General features: G+C 45.0%; 1 protein-coding gene across 6 annotated transcripts in view; it reads right to left on the minus strand.

The window, feature by feature from the left end:
* The window catches only part of LOC119186238 (uncharacterized), an 80,692-nt gene that overhangs the window by 12,651 nt on the left and 48,796 nt on the right, over positions 1 to 19,245 (minus strand). For 5 of the 6 annotated variants that reach the window (XM_075867410.1, XM_075867407.1, XM_075867409.1 and 2 more), the window contains 5 exons: positions 18,887 to 18,946; positions 14,088 to 14,345; positions 13,496 to 13,549; positions 12,108 to 12,167; positions 3,954 to 4,043 (listed from right to left, as the gene is read on the minus strand). In XM_075867410.1, coding sequence (XP_075723525.1) covers positions 3,954 to 4,043; positions 12,108 to 12,167; positions 13,496 to 13,549; positions 14,088 to 14,345; positions 18,887 to 18,946 — 522 coding nt within the window. The remainder of the gene's footprint in view (positions 1 to 3,953; positions 4,044 to 12,107; positions 12,168 to 13,495; positions 13,550 to 14,087; positions 14,346 to 18,886; positions 18,947 to 19,245) is intronic. The other variant, XM_075867408.1, reaches the window with a different exon arrangement.

Below are 19,245 nucleotides of genomic sequence, written 5' to 3' on the forward strand. Positions count from 1 at the left end.
GATGCAAAACTATACATAAGTGCACTAGAAAAAACGAACACCACTTCGTTTACAAGCGTTATGAAACCATCTTGTAATAATCTTGGGCGATTGCAGACTTTTTCTGGTTTCAAAGTGTTACGCATATAGGTGTTCAAAAGGTCTGCAAATCTACTTATACACCACTGGCTGTTCATGATCGGTAACGTAGAGAAAGTGTAGTATAAGCGATTTCTTTTTCGTTGATATCTCCAATGATAAGCCCAGGTTATTTTTCATGTTTATTCTATTCTAAGCTTTATAGTGGTATGTTGTAGTTATCTGCTTTAGTGTTTTCTCGTCTAGGCCATAGTGTTCTTTCTGTTGATTCTGATTCACTTTACAATTTCCCAACCAATGAGGTCTAGCAGTTGAAGCGGTGCTTCCTATTAGCAGGATGCTTGCGTATTACGCTATTATACCGTTCACGTTGGTGCTTTCTTAACCAATTCAACTTGCGCGACATGAAAACACTTTATTTTGAAAGCGCATGCCAAGAAAGTAACATTCTTAGTAAATAAAGACTCCTCGCAGCAGTGTGGATCTAGCTAACGTTCGAATTTCGTGTGTCCTTTAGCGGAAAACTGTAGCCACGGATGCACGTTACCGTACCTGAGACTCCAGCACCAGTGATTTAACTTCCAGTGACTAGAATAGAAAGATGGAGAAGCTTTGTTTAAAATTTATTATCGTCTCGTGACAAGTTGTTAGTTGTTGATATTGAAACACCTGTTTAGCCCATCGGTGATAGTGACGCGGTTTTGAAAACGTGTAATATATATTCCTGGCTTTTATGTAGTTATGGCTGAGGATAAACACGAATTTGGAAGCAAGGGTTTCAATGATTACGCAGGATTTGTTCTCAAATATGTGGCAATTTATGGGCAGTTATCAAACATAATTTTTTTTCTATTACTTCATCAAGACTTTGTGAGTTCAACTACAGTACTTTCTCATTGCGTAAAAAAATTTGAGCGTTGATAGAATATTTCACATGAAGAAATGTGCTCACCTCCCGCGTCAAAAATAAATTGTGGGCAGCAGTGTGTTGAGTCCATAGCAAAGTCAAAATTAGTGTTTATATTGATTGTTAATCATGTCTTCAACGTAATACGTTTCTGAAAATATTTCACGCTTGTCGTGGTCATGGCAGGTAACCTTTTTGTAGCGACTGGCTCCACTGTATCTTCAAAAAATTCCAGTGTTTAAGATTGTTTGTCAATTCGTCTTGCAAGCCATATTGACAGGTGTGCCACTCAGATATAAAGAGTCACAAAAAGGGTGGGTAACTTTTTCGCCCTATCAACTGAAAATACTTTGTAGGCAACAAATTTCTGACATGGTATACAAATAGCGCTCACATTCACGACGAAGCAGAGGCGTGTTTTCTTAGAACAGAAAGTTCTGGTTTGGTGCCATGAATGCTACCGCTGAGAGGTACAAGAAAATAGTTGAGTAGTTTGAGAATTGAATGCTCTCCGAGTGTGCGCATTTTATTTTGAAGGATTGCGCACAACGGTCACTAATAATAATAATTATTGATTAAAATTATTAAAAATATTACTGTTAGCCAAAGGATTATATAATGACATCCACTTCTTTCATCGTTCAAGACACGTGCGCTACACAATGATATCAAGACATACAACATATCTGGCAGCATTAAATGAACCTACAGCATACAGACTATACAAATTGTAGTTTAAAGAAAAGGCAAATCTGACCAAAGAGAGCTACACACAATTATTTCAAGCTTTCACTATAGCGTCCAACGATGAGCATTGAGTAACTCCATCGCAAGCACTACACTCAATGGAAGCTGTACCATATGCCCCAATATTTCTAACATCATAGTCAGGAAATTTTGACGCACAATCGCGATAACATGATGTGTTCTTCACGCGCAAAGATAGACATCTATATTACAATACTGACTGATGAAAATTCGAAGCGTCGCTTCGTGTTGAGGCAAGGTAAACAACGCTTGAAGTTTTGACATTCCGCAAGGTGTTGAGTACCACACAAGTCATGATTTTTTGTGAAATATGCCGCTCTCACAACGCCATTGTTTGTCTTTGTGCAGATAAGTGAGGTAGCCACATCTGTTACGTATGATGTGCACTTTGTTATTGCTACATGTGGCTGATGGTGGTCGAGAGTTATGACCAAACACTTTGCGGTGGGTGGGAAGCATTCAACCACACCTTTGTTGCACAATTAGAATTATGTGATGACTGGTTATAATTTCAGTGTTCTAGCACGCTACGCTATATACATTGATTAACGTTTAGGGTTGTGCGAATAGTGAATTTTATGTTCGAAGCGAATTCGAAGCACATAGCGATTTTTGTCGAATAATTTCGAATCGAATTCAAATAGTATATATCACATATAAAGAAAAATGGGCGTATATATTATGACTTAACTAACCTGAACAATATTATTTTAAATATAAAGAAGGCCTCCGTGCCAATGCCCTTTTTTCGTTCAAAGGAAGTTCAGACAACTTTAAGCAGTAGCAGCATATGACTTTTAGCAGGATGCCAGTCATAAGCCTTAAAATATTTAAAATTTTTAAATGTATTATACTTAGAGCGTAAAAGCCGTCAAAACAAGCTTTTAAGCTCAATAAAATGAAGTGATTTGAAGATAATATTTTCATTTAAAGGGGCCGTTCGACTTTCAAGTAGCCATGGAATGGATTCACTAAAGACGCTTATTGCCTTATGAATTCCCCGCTGCAAAAATTTTTAGAATCTGTCCAGTACGCACGGAGGTGCAAAGATTTCTTGCAGGCTGCAATTAAGTGCATTCTCTCTTCTGGTACCGACAAAAGTGCCGGAAGCTTAGCAGGGAGGGATGGCATGGGGAAAGAAAATACGTCATGTGGACTTTCTGAGCTTGTGGAGTCATTTGCCGAGAGAAGAGAGCAATTTGTGGCTGGCTTCGGGAATTTATATTGTGAATCGCATGCCACGTGATGTGTTATAATAATTGGTTTGGATACCCTCGGTAGCCTCGAATATCGATCGGCAGCGTTTTCTGACAATGCTCAAAAAGTGTTGCAGGGCCCCTTTAAATTTGTGTGTGTGTGGGGGGGGGGGGGGGCTTCACGACAAAACGATTTTTTTAATAGGTGCTTTCATGTTTTAACAATTCTACAATGCAGAAAAATCGCTAACACTTTTACGGGCGGTACATTCAGATTAATATGAACGTATTCGTTCCTTTAAATACTATGAAATTTTCAATATTTTAAATTTGAATCGGAGTGAATTCAAATTTTCTACTATTCGTTTGAATGTTCGAAGCTTTCGAATATTCACACAAGCATATTAACGTGATTCATTTGCTCACATGACACCTCTTTTGACAAATGAGTTTCAGGCACCAACGTGGTTGTGCTTAAGAATAACCGACAACCGCAAAAAGGTCCCGGGTTCAAATCCCGTTCAATCTTTGGTATTTTTTCTCATTTTATGTTTTTATGTATATCACTTACGTTACCGACGGCCACAGGGGTTGTGACGGCCACGCCGCTAAATGCAAGCATGGTTGCCTCATGTGCTGAGCTATAAAGGTGTGGTCGTTTTCAAACCTTGCCCATGGAATAAATTACAGACCCAATTAGGGTATGGTTAAAACGCGACTACTCATGAATCAAAGAATTCGCGTAGGAATTTTTTTCGGTGTAGAACACTTAGAAAGATATATATGTATATAGAAAAAACGGCATTCAGGTGTTGTTGATTCTCGCACAACGTACGCAGCCATAAAAAAGAATCATGACTAAACAATATACTGGTATTTACTAACGAAGAGCTGTTGCTAATTAATTCGACGAAAATAGTTTACAGGAATAAGTATCAAGGCCTGAATCAAAGGCTCTCCATTCACGCTAAGAGTGTTTGTGGCAATGCAATATGGGCATTTACCTAAATTGCTGGTTGTACCACCGATTCCTCCGCTTCCTCCAACGCCAACGCCTCTGCCAAGGCCACCGCCAAGTACACCAGCCGCTCCAGCTAAAGCAGAGCAGCGAAAAATAAACCAACCAATTTTAGGGCTTATGCTGGGCGGCTTTAAACATGTTGAAAAAAAAAAATCTCCCGCTAAAGGAAACCATGCGTCGAGGCGAAGAACTGGTGAGATGGAGAATGGCACTCACACAAACTAGTTGAAGAGGTGCACCAACATTGGGAACATATATAACACTGTCAGAGACTATCACTTGATGACGGTGTCCGCTGCCATGAACGCTGCTGGTGAGCCCATATAACAGCCGGTACCTTAACGCAGACGTCAGAGACATCGAACGTGATTCCACGCAGGCCAGAGCAGACGCACTCTCTGTCACCAAAACATGTAACGCTGCAAGGCCGACGATCAACGGCTACGAACAAAGAAGACCCGCTCTTTCTCAAAGAAACGTTGCCTTTTCCGCCCACTCGGGAGAGAGAGGGAAAGGAGACGCGCATGCGCAGTGGGAGAGCGGACCAATAGACACAGCTTCAAGCCAAATCTGCTTTGCATTCAAAAGTTAAAAAAAGGACCAATTATGTTTTAGAGAACTAAATTTCCAATTATGTTCGTGAGAACTAAATTTCCGTTTCACTAAATAGGCTAATCTGCAAAAAGTTGTCTCGGGAATCGTACTGTGTCAGCAATTACACCAGTACTGCTCCCTTTTGTAAATAGATGGAAGTGAGCTTGCCTCGGGTGGCTGAACGTAAGAGATCCCATCCCCCCAATGCCACCGTGAACATGTACCACGAAGCATAATGGGCAATTGTAGTTTCTCTCACAATCAAAACAGTATGAGCGATCTTGCCCCCAGTACGTAAGCTAGTTTTTCAACCATACATTGATGAGATGTGGCTTTTACTTGATGATGATGATGACAACTTTATTTGAGTCCAGAGACACAGGGGATGCCCCACGACACATGGCTAGTCCCGCGTAAGGACCGCGAAGCTGAGCATGGTGGCTTATTCGCAGGCACTCTGAACGGACAATGTTTGGTCGTTGAGCTTAGGCTTGCGCAAAAGCGCTGTCCATGTGTCTTATAGCTGAAAACAAAGATGGCTTGTCATTCCCAGAACACATGGTTCAATATTGTTAATAGCCCACACGCAGGGTAGTCCATACTAGGATACCGTTCAGGGTATATGATCAACAACCGGGTTAGAACAAGGCAGGGTGTGGAATAGGGAGTGGAATAGGGAATACCTGTCTTGACAGAAGTGCTTCGTTATCTCGTTGAACGTTTGAAAGGGCTCTCCGCGAGGCAGGGGCAGTGCGGAGGCGGCGCGGTCAGTGTGTCCTCCATTCGGCATTGTGTGCGCCCTCGTTAGGGTTAGAGGTTGAACCCTCAGTCGACCCCAGGTGAGCGGGAAACCAAGTGAGACAGTGGGGAGTGATACATTCGACACTTCGCAGAATGGGAATGGCCTGAACGGTGACAATGCCAGTTTCGTTTGCTTTAATAGCTGCCTCAGAGTCATTGCATAATAACTATTTGCGACTATATATCACAGCCAGTGTGATTTCAGCCTATTCGGCTATCGCTGGATACAATATGCGTACCGCCGCGGAGCGAGTGAGCCTGGAATTTGAGTCGACGATAGAAATGAATTCAACAAAAAGTTTACTCTGCGTGACCACGGCTATTTATACACAACAGTCGACAAAGAAAAGATCATACCAAGTTCTCAAAGTGAGGTGTACTGTATATGCGTTCAGTCCACGCAAAACAAACATTTTGTTGAAAGTCAGCACTGGCTTTCTCATTTCTCAATCTTGTGTATTTATTTATTTTGGTTAATAGCTTCACTGTTCTCTTTAAAATGTTTTACCAAAAGTCCAATGAAAACTGCTTAAACTTTATTTATAGTTAAAGCAGTACTGGGTACTGAGTCCGCTGTTCATGTTATGGTTCAATTTCAAGCATTGTTCTTCATTTCCATTCTGTTGTCATAAAATTATTTTACCAGATAGCGGAACCAAGATTCGCACAAAAATACTTTTCCGACAAGTACCCTGTGAGGACCTCCATCGGTATTGATAGAAGGGTATGCGGCGCCCCCTGGATGATGTGGCAACAGCGGACATCGGTCCTGCGTGAGCAGTGTGCGAGCGGACGGTGCGGTGATAAGCCGTTCGAGTCGCGGGGACTGGGGAGCGAGGCCTAACGAACATGACAACTGGGGGCCCGTCCGGAATCGAGCTGACTGAATTCCGTGAAATCTGACTGAAATCTCCAATGAAACGCGAACGCCTTGCAGCCGAGCTGCGGCAAGCGCTGATGGCTGCTCCCGTGATACCCATGAGTGACGAACGCCAACCGGCCTTTGTTCGACCGCCGGCGCCGGCTACCCTAAAGACGGTGACACCGCCCATTGCGACCACGCTGCCGAGGTTCGCGGGGTTCAGGGATGTACAGACAGACGCCGGAGGAATTCCTCAGCAAGGGGGATAATTTTTGTCTGATTAACGACATACCCACGAAAGACCGAGTTTGCCGCGTCATTACCGCGGTTCTTGACGGCAGCGCGAAGTTATGGTATCGCTTCGGCGGACCCTTCATCTTGTGGGATGACTTAGTCGCAGCTTTCTATCGGGAGTTCGCGTCAGTCGACGAAAATAAGCGTCTGATGGATGAATTGGAGGCCCGCACCCAGCACCCCGAGGAAACCTTGACAGATTTCATATATGTTATCTCGGAGTTTTCTCACCGAATCTGAGAGGAGGTTGCCGACGACGTCCAGGTCGACAGAGTGCTGCGCCAGATGCACCCTTAGCTGCAAGACTTGGTATCGGGGTCTACTTTCTCAAGTTTGAAGGCTTTGGCAGATGTCGCCGATGGCCTGATGGAGCAAGCGCGGCACCGCCTGCAATATCGGCCTCCGCCACCCAAAACCAACAAAGTCGCACGTGACTTGGCATATTCGGCGCATGGCATGCCTGACGCAATAGCAGTGCCCCAGCACTCCATGGCTGTCGTCTCTACACCAAATGCCCGTTGGACACCTAGGTGCGCATGGCCCTTCCACCTCGCAGCAGTGCAACTATCGTATCACCGAAACCAGTGGCCCATCATGCAGGCCCAACCTGTCGGCGTTCCAATGTTAAGACCACCAGTGGGACGTCGAGCTCAGCAGGCACTGAACCAGGTCGTTTGCAGACGATGTAGCTGTGTAGGCCACATTGCACGCAACTGTGCGAGTAGACCATGCCAAGACCAAGTCGTTTGATTCCAGTGCGGCCGACCAGGCCACTTCCAGCCATGCGCAGTGCTCGGGAAACGGGTGACAGTAGGCACTAGTTTGGCGAGTGCCTACAGTGATTTTAGTATGCAAGTTGCATCTGCTGCCGGAGAAGGGAAGGAGCCACTATTGGACGTTCGAATCGGCAGTACGAAATTCCGTGCCTTGCTCGACACCGGTTCCAGCGTGAGTCTCCTGGGTCCACTGGCGACCAGTACGGCGTGCTCTTCGGGGGAAAAGCAAACGCGAAATTCGAACACTTCGCCTGGCATGAGGTTGCCCAAAAGCTCCGTGTCTACCAAATGGAGGATAGAGAGGAATGGCGGCTCACGGGTTCAAAAATTTCTCTGTCTGCCCGACCTGTGCCAAGTTGTGGTTCTTGAAAGGGACTTCCTTACAGCCACTGGCATGTCCTTGCACATAGCTTTGGGAGGGTGGACTCTGCACATGGAACCACAGCTTGTTGTGCCCTTTGCCAAACGTAATAAAAAGGTTGTCCCAGATCCAGTGGATGATGCCGAATGCCTTGGAGGTTTGTTTAAGAAACACCCAGACATTGTGACATGCAACACCATTAGTGGCTCAGGACAGCGTTCAGAGGTATTGAACGAGTTCAGGGTCCTGTTGGGAGAGTACAAGGCACTGTTCACAAAGTGGCCTGGTTGTACTACCCTCATTGAGCACTGTATCGACACAGGTGACAGCACACTAGTGCGCACAAAGCTGCGCCCAGTCAATCCAAAGAAACAACACATCATGGATGCCTGTTTGGACGAGATTCTCAAAGGAGGCCTGATCAGGCGCAGCACAAGTCGCTGGACAAGTGAACCGGTTCTAGTGGGAAAAAATCCGGTGGCTACCGTGTGGCTGTTGACTACAGACATTTGAATTCCTGCACGAATGTACCAGTGTACCCGATGCCTTACACTGACTGGCTATCGGCGCAACTAGGTAATGCCCAGTGGTTCACAAGCTTTGACTTGTCCCAGGAGCTCTTCCAAATTCCACTACCGGAACAGATGTTGAGAAGACTGCATTCATATGTCATAGGGTCATCTTTGAGTTCAAAAAAATGGCGTTTGGTGTGGCAGGAGGCCCAGCCACATTTCAAGCTTTGACGGACAGGGTTTATGAGGGCATAAACCACATATTTGCCATGCCATTCCTGGATGATGTCTCGGTGTACTCTCTAACAATAGAAGATCAGCTGGTACATGTCCGTGAAGTTCTCCAACGCATCGCGAATGCAGGACTTACAATTCATCTCGCCAAAATCCAACAATGCACCCAATCCCTTATCTTTCTCGGTCATGTTGTTTCTCCAGGAGAGTGCCGGCCAGACCCAGATTAGGTGCCTGCAGTGGCAGAATATCAACGACCTTCTAACAGGAAGCAACTGCAGGTATTTTCGGGCTTGGCTGGATTTTGCAGGAACTTTCTTCCACAATTTTCTCTCACTTCTAAGCCATTGACGAACTTGCTCAAGCAGCAACAGCGATGGCAGTGGACGGGCATTGAAGAACGGTCATTTGCAACTCTCCATGCAATGCTGGCAACAGTTGCAGTTCAGCTTGCCGAACCTCAATGCACCATTCATAGTTGTTCTATATTTGGGGTTTAACGTCCCAAAACCACCATATGATTATGAGAGACGCCGTAGGGGAGGGCTCCAGAAATTTTGACCACCTGGGGTTCTTTAACCTGCACCCAAACTGAGCACACGGGCCTACAACATTTCCGGCTCCATAGGAAATGCAGCCTCCGCTGCCAGGATACGAACCCGCAACCTGCGGGTCAGCAGCCGAGTACCTTAGCCACTAGACAACCACGGCGGGGCATCATTCATAGTTGAAACAGATGCCAGTAGTGTGGGTATAGCAGCAGTGCTGCTGCAACGTCCAGATGACATGGCGATGGTTAGAGAGCAAGAACAGAATGACGACACAAAGACAAGAAGGGCACGAGCGCTCGTGTCCTTCTTGTCTCTGCATCGTCGTTCCGCACTCGCGCTATAACTATCCTTCGTGTCCTTCTTGTCTCTGTGTCGTCGTTCTATTCTCGCGCTATAACTATCGTCATAGCATACGAACTAGCCCAAGCTGCCACACGTCGGGATGACATTTCGAAGCCAGTTTCATTCATCAGCAAAGGCTTCTTGGTCTCGGAGTGTAATTACACAGTCCAGGAGTGGGAGTGTTTGGCTGTTGTATGGGCTGTGAAGAAACTGTGACCCTGTTTGGACTTCACAGAATTTGAAGTCCACTGTGATCATTCATCATTAGCCTGGATGTTCACCACTGAGCAAGCATCTCTTCGTGTGCGCCACTGGGTGCTATGCCTTCAAGGGTTTCCGTGCAAAAGTAAGCACCATCGCGGGAAGGCCAACATCCCTGCAGATGCCCTTAGCCGGGCACCTGTTGAGCCAGACTTCAAGACAGCAGCTAAAAGACCGATTGATTGATATTTGGGATTTAACGTCCCAAAACCACCATATGATTTTCAGAAACGCCATAATGGAGGGCTCCGAAAATTTCGACGACCTGGAGGGTTTTAACGTGCACCTAAATATGAGCACACTTGCCTACAACATTTCCGCTCCATCGGAAACGCAGCCGCCGCAGACGGGATTCAATCCCGCGACCTGCGGGCCAGCAGCCTAGTAGCTTAGCCACTAGATCACCACGGCGGGGCGCAGCTAAATGAATGCCTGAGAGTCTTTGCCACTTAACTTAGACACTGAAGAAGGCTCTGACACGTTTGGCTCCTGCCTGCTGACCACTTTTGAGGACCTCAGTGTAATAAACAATGCGGGAAAATTATCACAGGAACAACAACGTGATGCCCTTTTGTGTGACATAACAAAGAATATACAGGGAGAATCTCTGCCAAAAGGCACTGCCCAAAGCCGTCTCCTGGAGGACCTATCATCCACATCCCATCTAGGTTCATCGGTCGTTTTGGTACAATGCCGCGGTGACCATGCAGTAGCTTGGTTGCCTGCTCACTTTCATTCCTTGGTACGGCAGATGGCCCATGAACACCCAACAAGTGCCCATGCAGGGTTATTCAAGACATTGCAGCGCATCAGGGATAAGTTTGTGTGGTTGGGCATGAACAATGACATATCAAAGTATGTCCGTGGTTGCTCAGTCTGTCAAAGGACGAAAGGACAGCGTTGCAAACCCGAGAGATTTATGGCAAATTAATGGCATGCTGCACCAATGAAAAACTTAGTATTGACTTGATGGGGCCATTACCTACTAGCCCTCGGGGGCACACCATTTGCTAGTCATTGTTGGCAAATTCACCAAATTCATTGAGCTCTTCCCTCTTCGTGCTGCAACAACACAGCAAACAGCAAGCCGTGTGGAAGGTTTCATCTGCAGACGAAGACTATATCCACCTCCTCACCCAAATCCTAATAGGCCACAGGCCCTTATGCTCAGACTACTGCAGACCCACACGTACCCTAATTTGAGATCCCTTCACGCTATTTATCCTGACGTGTTCCCCAATGACGCTAGCCCCGCATGTGAGGATGTATTCACGCTGGCGCACATGCTCTGGGAGTGCAAGGCAATGTACACTAACCCCAACACTACAACGGTCAGGTGGGAGGCGGCCCTACCCAGCTCGCTCCTGGCCGACCAACTTTGGGCCGCCCAGCAGGCCCGCGGAGCAGCCGATAGGCTTGGCCGAACGGTCTCGACGTGGGAGTCGCCTACTGCGCGCTGACGCGCGCCTTGCAGGACCACAATAAAGTTTCGCAACCAATGGGGCACCTATTGCTGTTTCTAGCGATAACGGGAAACTCTGTGTTGGTAAGTTATGGAAGAACCTCCTGAGGCGATGAAGAATCTTGGAGCGCCACACTGTACCCTCTAGGCCAGCAGGACAAATGGTCGAATGGCATAATGGCACCGTGTAGCAGTGCCTTCGTGCATACTGCAATGAGCACAAAAACTAAGACCAATACATTCCCGAGATTGCTTTTGCAATGCGAACTGCCGTGAGTGTCTACTGGGTACACCCCAACCCTTCTTTGCTATCTATGGCCTTGAACTACGAACCCTCTGGCAACCTACCGAAGAGAAGCAGGATGCCGAGCCGGATGCATCGGCTTCTCATGCATTAGCAGCAGAACTTCAGTCCCATTTGGCGGAGATCATGGAGGCTACACGGCAGCATCAGCAACATGCTTGGCATGCTCGAAACCAGCACTACCATCAGCGACGGCGAGCCATGACATTGGAGGAAGGTGGCCTTGTTTTACGTGAAACCCACATAGTCAGTGACGCTGCAAGGGGCATCTCGTCAAAGCTCTTACCAAAGCGAAATGGACCATTCCGTATCTACAGACGTGTTGGTCCAAATACATTCAAGCTCGCCCACCCGCAGACTGAAAAAGCTTGTAGAGAGGCCCATGCCGACCAACTCGCCAAATACTATCCTCCATGGTCGGCAGGGCGGGAGCTTCACGCTTCAAGAGAGGGACAGGTATGAGGACATCCATCGGTATTGATATGAGGGCATGCGGCACCCCGTTGATGAGGTGGCAACAGCAGACATCGGTTCTGTGTGAACAGTGTGTGAGCGGACTGTGTGGGGATAAGACCTTCGAGTTGCGGAGACTGGGGAGTGAGGTCTAACGAACATGACACCACTATAGCCGAAAAGCTGGATTAAGTGTCATTCTTTGTTGCACAAGCTTTGATAACTAAATCTGCTGTTTTCTCGAGAAATTTTCCCATGTTGAAATCATTACACAAGTGTTTGGCTATAGACACACAGCATGAATATATAAGTAAGTAGAATTGTTCTCACTTGAACTGCCCGTAGTGTGTACCTCTGTTACTTGAGTGTGAGTGCGAGTGATCAAGACACCTGCAACCAAAAAGAAAACCATATTAAGACTTAAAGCTGACTAATGTTACAATGACGATACATTTTCTACAGTGTGTGTCATTGTTTCTTAGTTTCATTATATTTCTTTTCGTTTTGTTTACGACTTTTTTTTTTCTGAAAAACAACTGGGAGGATAAAATTCATTGCAGTTGATTGTGCTTGAGAACTAACACTGTAAAATTTGTGAACCGCATTTTTAAGCAATAATGAGTTGGTCTGAGCATTGGAGTTCAATGCCTCGTGAACTTATTGTCACAGATATTTTTGGAATCTTTTTAATACGAGTGTTTTGTTGGATTTGTAGCGTGCTTTCACATGTTTCCAGCTTATTTGTCTTGTGCTAGTTGGAAGCTACACTGGCAGAATCAACAATCGTTGACAGTCGGTGGGAGGGGGAGACAGAGGACAAAGACATCAGACAACAGTATAGCGTTGGTGTCGTCCGTTTCTTTGTCCTTCGTCTGCGCTGCGCTGCACGCTTACACGAACATGTGAACTGACCAAGCCGTTCTGCTAGCTGTGCTAATTTAACACATTTCTCAGTGCTTTCTTTTAACAATGGAGTATTGTTAACGTGTCTGGCGTGACTTTTAACAAAACCAGGACGTGCTAATTAAAAAAAAATTGAATACTTCGACTTTCCTTGGTAGGCACTAAATATTGACTTCAATTTAACCCTTCAAGACACTATGTACACGCTTTTGTACCCCACTCGTTTTTGTTAATTGCATGAAGTAAAAGCTGAGAAAGAGCAAGATATATTGTACATTAGATGAATTGGACCTCCTGCATGACTAATTTGTCTTTATTTCCCCTCATTTTGCAGTGTATTGATACGTATGATCGCTTTTCTGAAGGCACTACCCCGTTTGACGAGTCGTGCGACGTGCCGCTTCCTGCAAGCAATGTAAAAGCAGAAATTTTCCTTGCTCATGGTTGATATAACCAAAAATAAATTTGCGGTATATTTCTAGCCTGAAATTAGATTCCGTTTATGCCAAAAGTAAACATTAGTGGCTTCAAAATAAAAAGATACCTAATTGCAACTTAATTAAAATGAGTTTCAATGACACACATAGATTCAACAATTATTTCGTTATTTTTGTTTCAGTAGAATATTGAAGATCTTGAAGTAACGTTGTAGTGATTTGACACATTTACAGACGGTTCCTAAAAGTTGGCGTTGAAAGGGTTAAGTGAAACAATGCTTCATTAGCTTTGTGCTTTGAAAAATTTACCCACCCATAAAAGATGAAGTAATAACACGACATGATAAAGTTTGTCGAGGCTGTGTATTCTGTGCTTACCTCTACCATTAGACAGAGATCCACCAGCAACGCCAAAATTACCGGCAGCAGATCCTGAGAAAAAGAAAATAAATCGTTTCGGAATTCAGTGCAGGCTGTGCACTGATGAAATGATTCAGTGCACCTAATTTGACTGAAGATTTTCGAGCACTATCTGAGAGTAAGCTAAAAGACGAAAAGCTGTGAAACGTTATGGGCACTGGTCGCGCGTCAATATAAATGTTGGTGTTCGTGGTATGTACCGTCCACTATGACGATTTACGTTAGCTAAATGGTCACTCGTATTAATACAGCGTGTAGCTACGGCACGAAGGACAGAAAACTGTATGACTTTCGTATTTGCTGCGGTAACAAATTAATTATGAAGTGAGCAATACAATTATGCAAAATGCTTTGTTTCAGCCAGCATATTTTTCTGTGGCCTTTTAACAACTTCTTAGTGAAGATTATAGGTATGGGAAATCTTTTATCATAAGGTCAAGGCGAACGACGGAAAACTTTTTACTTTAGTAATCACTATCATGTATATCATCAGCAGAGGCGCGAGAAGTATGTGTCAGCAACCACCTAAAAATGACAAATCTGCACGCACCCGCACCACTTGAGGTAGTTGCACCACCACTGCCAATATGTCCATTTCCAAGCTGACCAGCAACAATACCACCCACTCCAATCTGACCACTGGTGTGAGCGGTGCCAATCTGAGTGGCACCAATATGACCGGTTTGAGTTCGACCGGTCCCAGTCGAAACGCCTCCAACCAGACCACCTCCAATCGAACTGCCTCCAATCGAGCTGCCTCCAATCTGACCAGCTCCAAGGGCACCAGCTGCTTGTGAATTAGTATGTCCTGAATATAAAAAAATTGTATATTCAGCGTGAATCAAATGATTTGTTTAAATAGACAACGTTAGTGGTAAGCGAGCGTACCATTTTACGTAGACTGACAATACCAATGAGACGAATGCGACCCACGAACGTATACTGAGGTGCACGTTTAGAAAGCTTCTCTGCTCGAGGTAGATCTGAAGTTTTTAACTATGGCTTACTTCATGGTAATATAATGCTTCTAGAAATGAAAACACCAAAACTCTCATTTTAGCAGTAAGAGACTAACGAATGCATGGCGGCTAAGGCTGCAATAGTTGGGTTTTAGCACACTGGAAGCAATGCTAAATGTAGCCTTGCACCAATATGTGGTCTTACCATGTAGATCGTGGAATTGGCAGTTGACTGCGACATTCCAAAGACATATATGGCCTGTACTACGGTATAAGAGAAAGAATGGGCCATCTACAGACTCAACAGACCACATTAGTAAATATAAATGAAGCTATTAGCCTACAACTAGAATTACTCGAGTAAAAACGTAGCTGTCTATGAAAATGGGCCACATGGACGAAAGCTGATCGCATACATCAGAAAGAGTGCATTGATCAAAGTGGCCAGGCCGGATTCTTGCGCTTTGCTGTCGGCCTTGGTGTCGGCCGCCATGGAGGCGTCGCTACGTGCGCTTTCAAAGGAAGACTTGGTACCCGTGATGGTATGACGCAGAATGCCAACAAGCCACTTTGAAGCATCTTCAAGGCCTTCCGTGCTCAGTAATAATAAATAGAGGCCTCACAGGCCCATAAGTGATCCTATTGATCACTTTCTTACTTCCTACTATCTCTTATTTGTACTCTTCTTTCTCATTTCCTGGCGCTGGGTAGTGAATCGAACATGCATTTGGTCGATATTCCTGCCTTCTTTACTGTTTTATTCTTTCCTTCTAAGAGGCTTGGCGATTTCAAAAGTGTATCACAGCATTTGACGATCGGGGACCAGAACAAATTAAGGTACATCAACAGAAAAAGGCATAACTGAAGTACGGGAATGCTTGAATTGTTAATATTTAGCATAGAAAGACATCGTATTTTCCTCAGTCTTGGAACCTAGTAGACGCCATTAGTAAACGAGCATATTTATTGCATACTTTTGAATATTTCTAAAGTATACTAGACCGACGTAAAGAATGAGTTGGGGCGATAGTAGTTTGAATTCTGCCCACTCTGGCCTAGCACATGCAGGAAACCTGACAGCTGACGTAACACCACCAGCTAAGCTGATAAGAGAACCAGATTTTCACGGTCTATCACTCGCACACTGAAGAGTTAATTACATGTAGAAAGGCCACATACTTTTCCTCATGCTGGCTTTGGGCTTGAAGGCAGGAATTATGAATCCTATTATCTAAACATCACGTATTATTAGCTATAAAACAGCTGTTTTATATTAGAAAACCAGTAATTACTTCGGTTTGGTTCTAGTCTTATCATATTTGAACTTAAAATTACTATTTCCGTACCCCTTATAGCGGACACTCGTGCCGAGAAAAATGGCTTCGGTTACGACGAGACGAAGCTTGGCGCCCTAGATACTACAAGAAAAATGCAAGATATTGCAAATTTTCATTCATAGTATTACATGATTATTTGTTATACTGGTAATGGAGCAATATTTCAGTTGCGAGCCTAATATTTTGTTTTGTCAGTTGCAGAGTTGCCCAAAACGTGTCCGTTAAGCAGCACGCACTGCGCAACTGCGCATGTTGCTCATGCTGTTGTTCATAATGATAATTAATTATGCATGCGTGCTTCGTATGCCTCTTCGACCAACTTGTCACTCAATTCACATGTTTCGACTCCTAACGTGGTTCTATGCTCGTGCCACACAGTATTGCTTGTGTTATCGAAACTTCTCGCACTACGTACCATACCGATAGTGTTACTTTCGGAGGATACCTGAAGAAAAAGCTCATTGGCATTGAGAATGTATTCAAGTTCGTCGCCGGAAAATCATGGGGCCCATCCGTGCACTCCATGTTGCAGCTTTATACAGCCCTCTTTCTCGGAACTCTCCGGTACAGCCTTCCGGTTCTGTCCAACACGTGCAAGACTAACATCCGTGCACTGCAAAGCGTACAAGCCCAAGCACTTCGGACATGCCTTGGTCTTCCAAGATGCTCATCGACAGTGTCAACTATTGCTATTGCACAAGAACAACCGGTCACAACGCACATCATTGTCGAGACGCTGAGAGCGCACATTCGGCATTTATCACGGCTACCGTCACATCATTTAGCGTGTTTGACAGCTCGGAGGCCCCATTCTTCGTACTGCGGTATCGTGACAAAACATCAGGACATACTACCGCCTGGCTTCAAACTTGCCATGCATCCAGCAACTGCGCCATGGAGTCTTCGTCAACCTGACGTGCGCTTATCAGTTCCTGGTATCTTTAAGAAGGCACGCATGTCAACGCTAGCCCTGAAGCAACTGACTTTGCACCTGTTGGACGAAAGGTACTTCGACCGCATACATGTTTACACCGATGGCTCCACTAATTCCAACAGCTCCACAGGAGCAGTGGTTGTTCCATCTGAAAATGTGTTGCTTCAGTACAAATTTTCTCACACCACGACGTCGACAGCAGCAGAGCTCGCAGCACTTCAAGGTGCAGTAAAGTACATTCTTCACCAGGAACCTAACCAATGGGCCATCTTTTGCGACTCCAGGTCAGCCTTACAGTCACTACGGTTTGTTCTGCAGCACGGGCTACATGAACAATCAGTATATCAGATAAGGCACGACTACCACGAAGCGCTCGCGGAAGGTCACGATATTGTATTTCAGTGGTTGCCGAGTCATTGCGGAATCGTTGGCAATGACCGCGCAGATGAAGCTGCTCGATCGGCTCATGACCAAGACCAGCGCACGCCCATACCACTCTTGAGAACGGACGCTGCAAGGCTACTACAATCACTTGCTCGCCGTATAGCTCTTCTACAATGGAATACGCAGGGTTTCTCCAACACGCACCTGTATTCGATCGACCCAAACTTGCAACTTCGTTTGCCATCCGGGTTCCCACGATGCGCTGAAACTTTACTGTGTCGTATGAGGTTGGGCGTGGCATTTACGAATTCGTACTCTCGTCTCCTTGGAATGGCGAGCACTTCGGCATGCAACATCTGCGCCTGCGAGGAAACGCTTGAGCACATTCTATGTCATTGCCCGGCATACCAGACCGAACGACGTATTATGGAAGCCAAGCTCTGTCAGCTGGATTCACGGCCGCTTACAGAAGAGAAGATCCTGGGACCTTGGCCAACAGCTTCCCATACGCGCAAAGCCACGAAAGCCCTCTTGTACTTTTTAAGGAACACCAAACTTCACGACCGCTTGTGAAAGAACTGTGCGAGGCCGTGCTGTGTAGTTTCGAGCTGACTATTTATGCTTCTCTTTCTTACTCCTCTTCTTTTCTGTCTCTTTTCGTTCTATTATTCCCCTTTTCCCCCACCCCAAGTGTAGGGTAGCCAACCGAGCCAAGCTTGGTTAACCTCCCTGCCTTTCCTCTCTATTTATCTCTCTCTCTCTCTCTTCGGAGGATCGTTCGAGCACGGGCGCAGCATTGGGATCTCAACTGCTCGTCACATCGAAGTCCTGGGTTCACTTTCCTTCTGATATATATATTTTAATTATTTCTGTATTTCAGTCAATCTCGAGTTTTCCCCCACGGACAACGCTTACTTTTCGCTTACAACCACGGATGCTGGCGACGACACAGGAATTACTGCAAACCGAGTTCTTTAATGCTATGGCCTTAATAAACACAAGGTTTTACATATTGTGCTACTTTCAACAAAGCAGTTCATTCAGTGCCACAATGCCAGATTGAACGTTTTCTTCTATTTCAAAAAAAAAAAGTATTAGGCCATAGAAGATACGAGAGCGTAAGACCTGTAGCAGGCGAGTTATCTACACTATCTAACTATTGCGACTCACGTCAAATCAGCATTACCACCACACAGGTTTAACTTAATGTGAGCTAGGCTTTTCTTTCCGTGATTTCGTTCATTTTCAATTCAGTTCTTTTGATGTATTACGCTATTTAGGCGCAAATCAACTGTTGCGAAGAAGGCTGAAGCTTTTACGTTAAGCAAGTCAGTTGAGGAACGACAAATTGACCAGAGAATGATGCTTTTAGGCTGGTAAATTGTTTTAGAGAACTTTAGTTCACTTTCCTAACCATGAAATAAGATTTGCGCAAAAAGAGTAAATGCTGAAAACATAAGAATAATGATGTCGTTCGATGTACTGAAAAATGAACCAGATGCTTGAAAGTTCTGCTCAGCTCATGCACTCATGGTGATAATTTGTGCCGATTCGGCTAAAGTGACACAAAATCGGTACACAGCTTGAAAATAATGCTATGCACAAGGTTCTGCTTTAATAATATAATGTACTCCAATTATGGCATTAATTTTGAACTTGCAATACAATAGCACATGCTTATAACACAGTTTTCTGTCGCGCAGCGCCTATGCTTGAAAAGGGGTTAAACACTCACCCCTACCACCTGTCACGACCACGTGTGATCCGAAATGGCGAGAACTGCTGCCACCAGCAACTAGAAAAAAAAGAAGTGCAAAGGTGACAAAAAAATAGTTTATATATTTTCTAGCATACTAGAAAGAAAACAAGTTTGGTACTTCATGATGACTTATTCTTTCTGAATTTTTTCACTCGCAGCTTTTCTGATAGCTTACTTCAGCTTTGTGATAAATCATTCGAGAACAAGTGAAGTAAATAAATGAAATATTTCACTGAATGTAGGGTCTGCTTAAAACGTGCGATTCGCTCCACGGGGTATTTTTAGGAAAAAAAATGCATCAAAGCTATCGAGTAGAATTAGCTTACACTCCAAGG

This window comes from Rhipicephalus microplus, chromosome 6 (genome assembly GCF_043290135.1).
Source record: "Rhipicephalus microplus isolate Deutch F79 chromosome 6, USDA_Rmic, whole genome shotgun sequence".
Classification (NCBI taxonomy): Eukaryota; Metazoa; Arthropoda; class Arachnida; order Ixodida; family Ixodidae; genus Rhipicephalus; species Rhipicephalus microplus.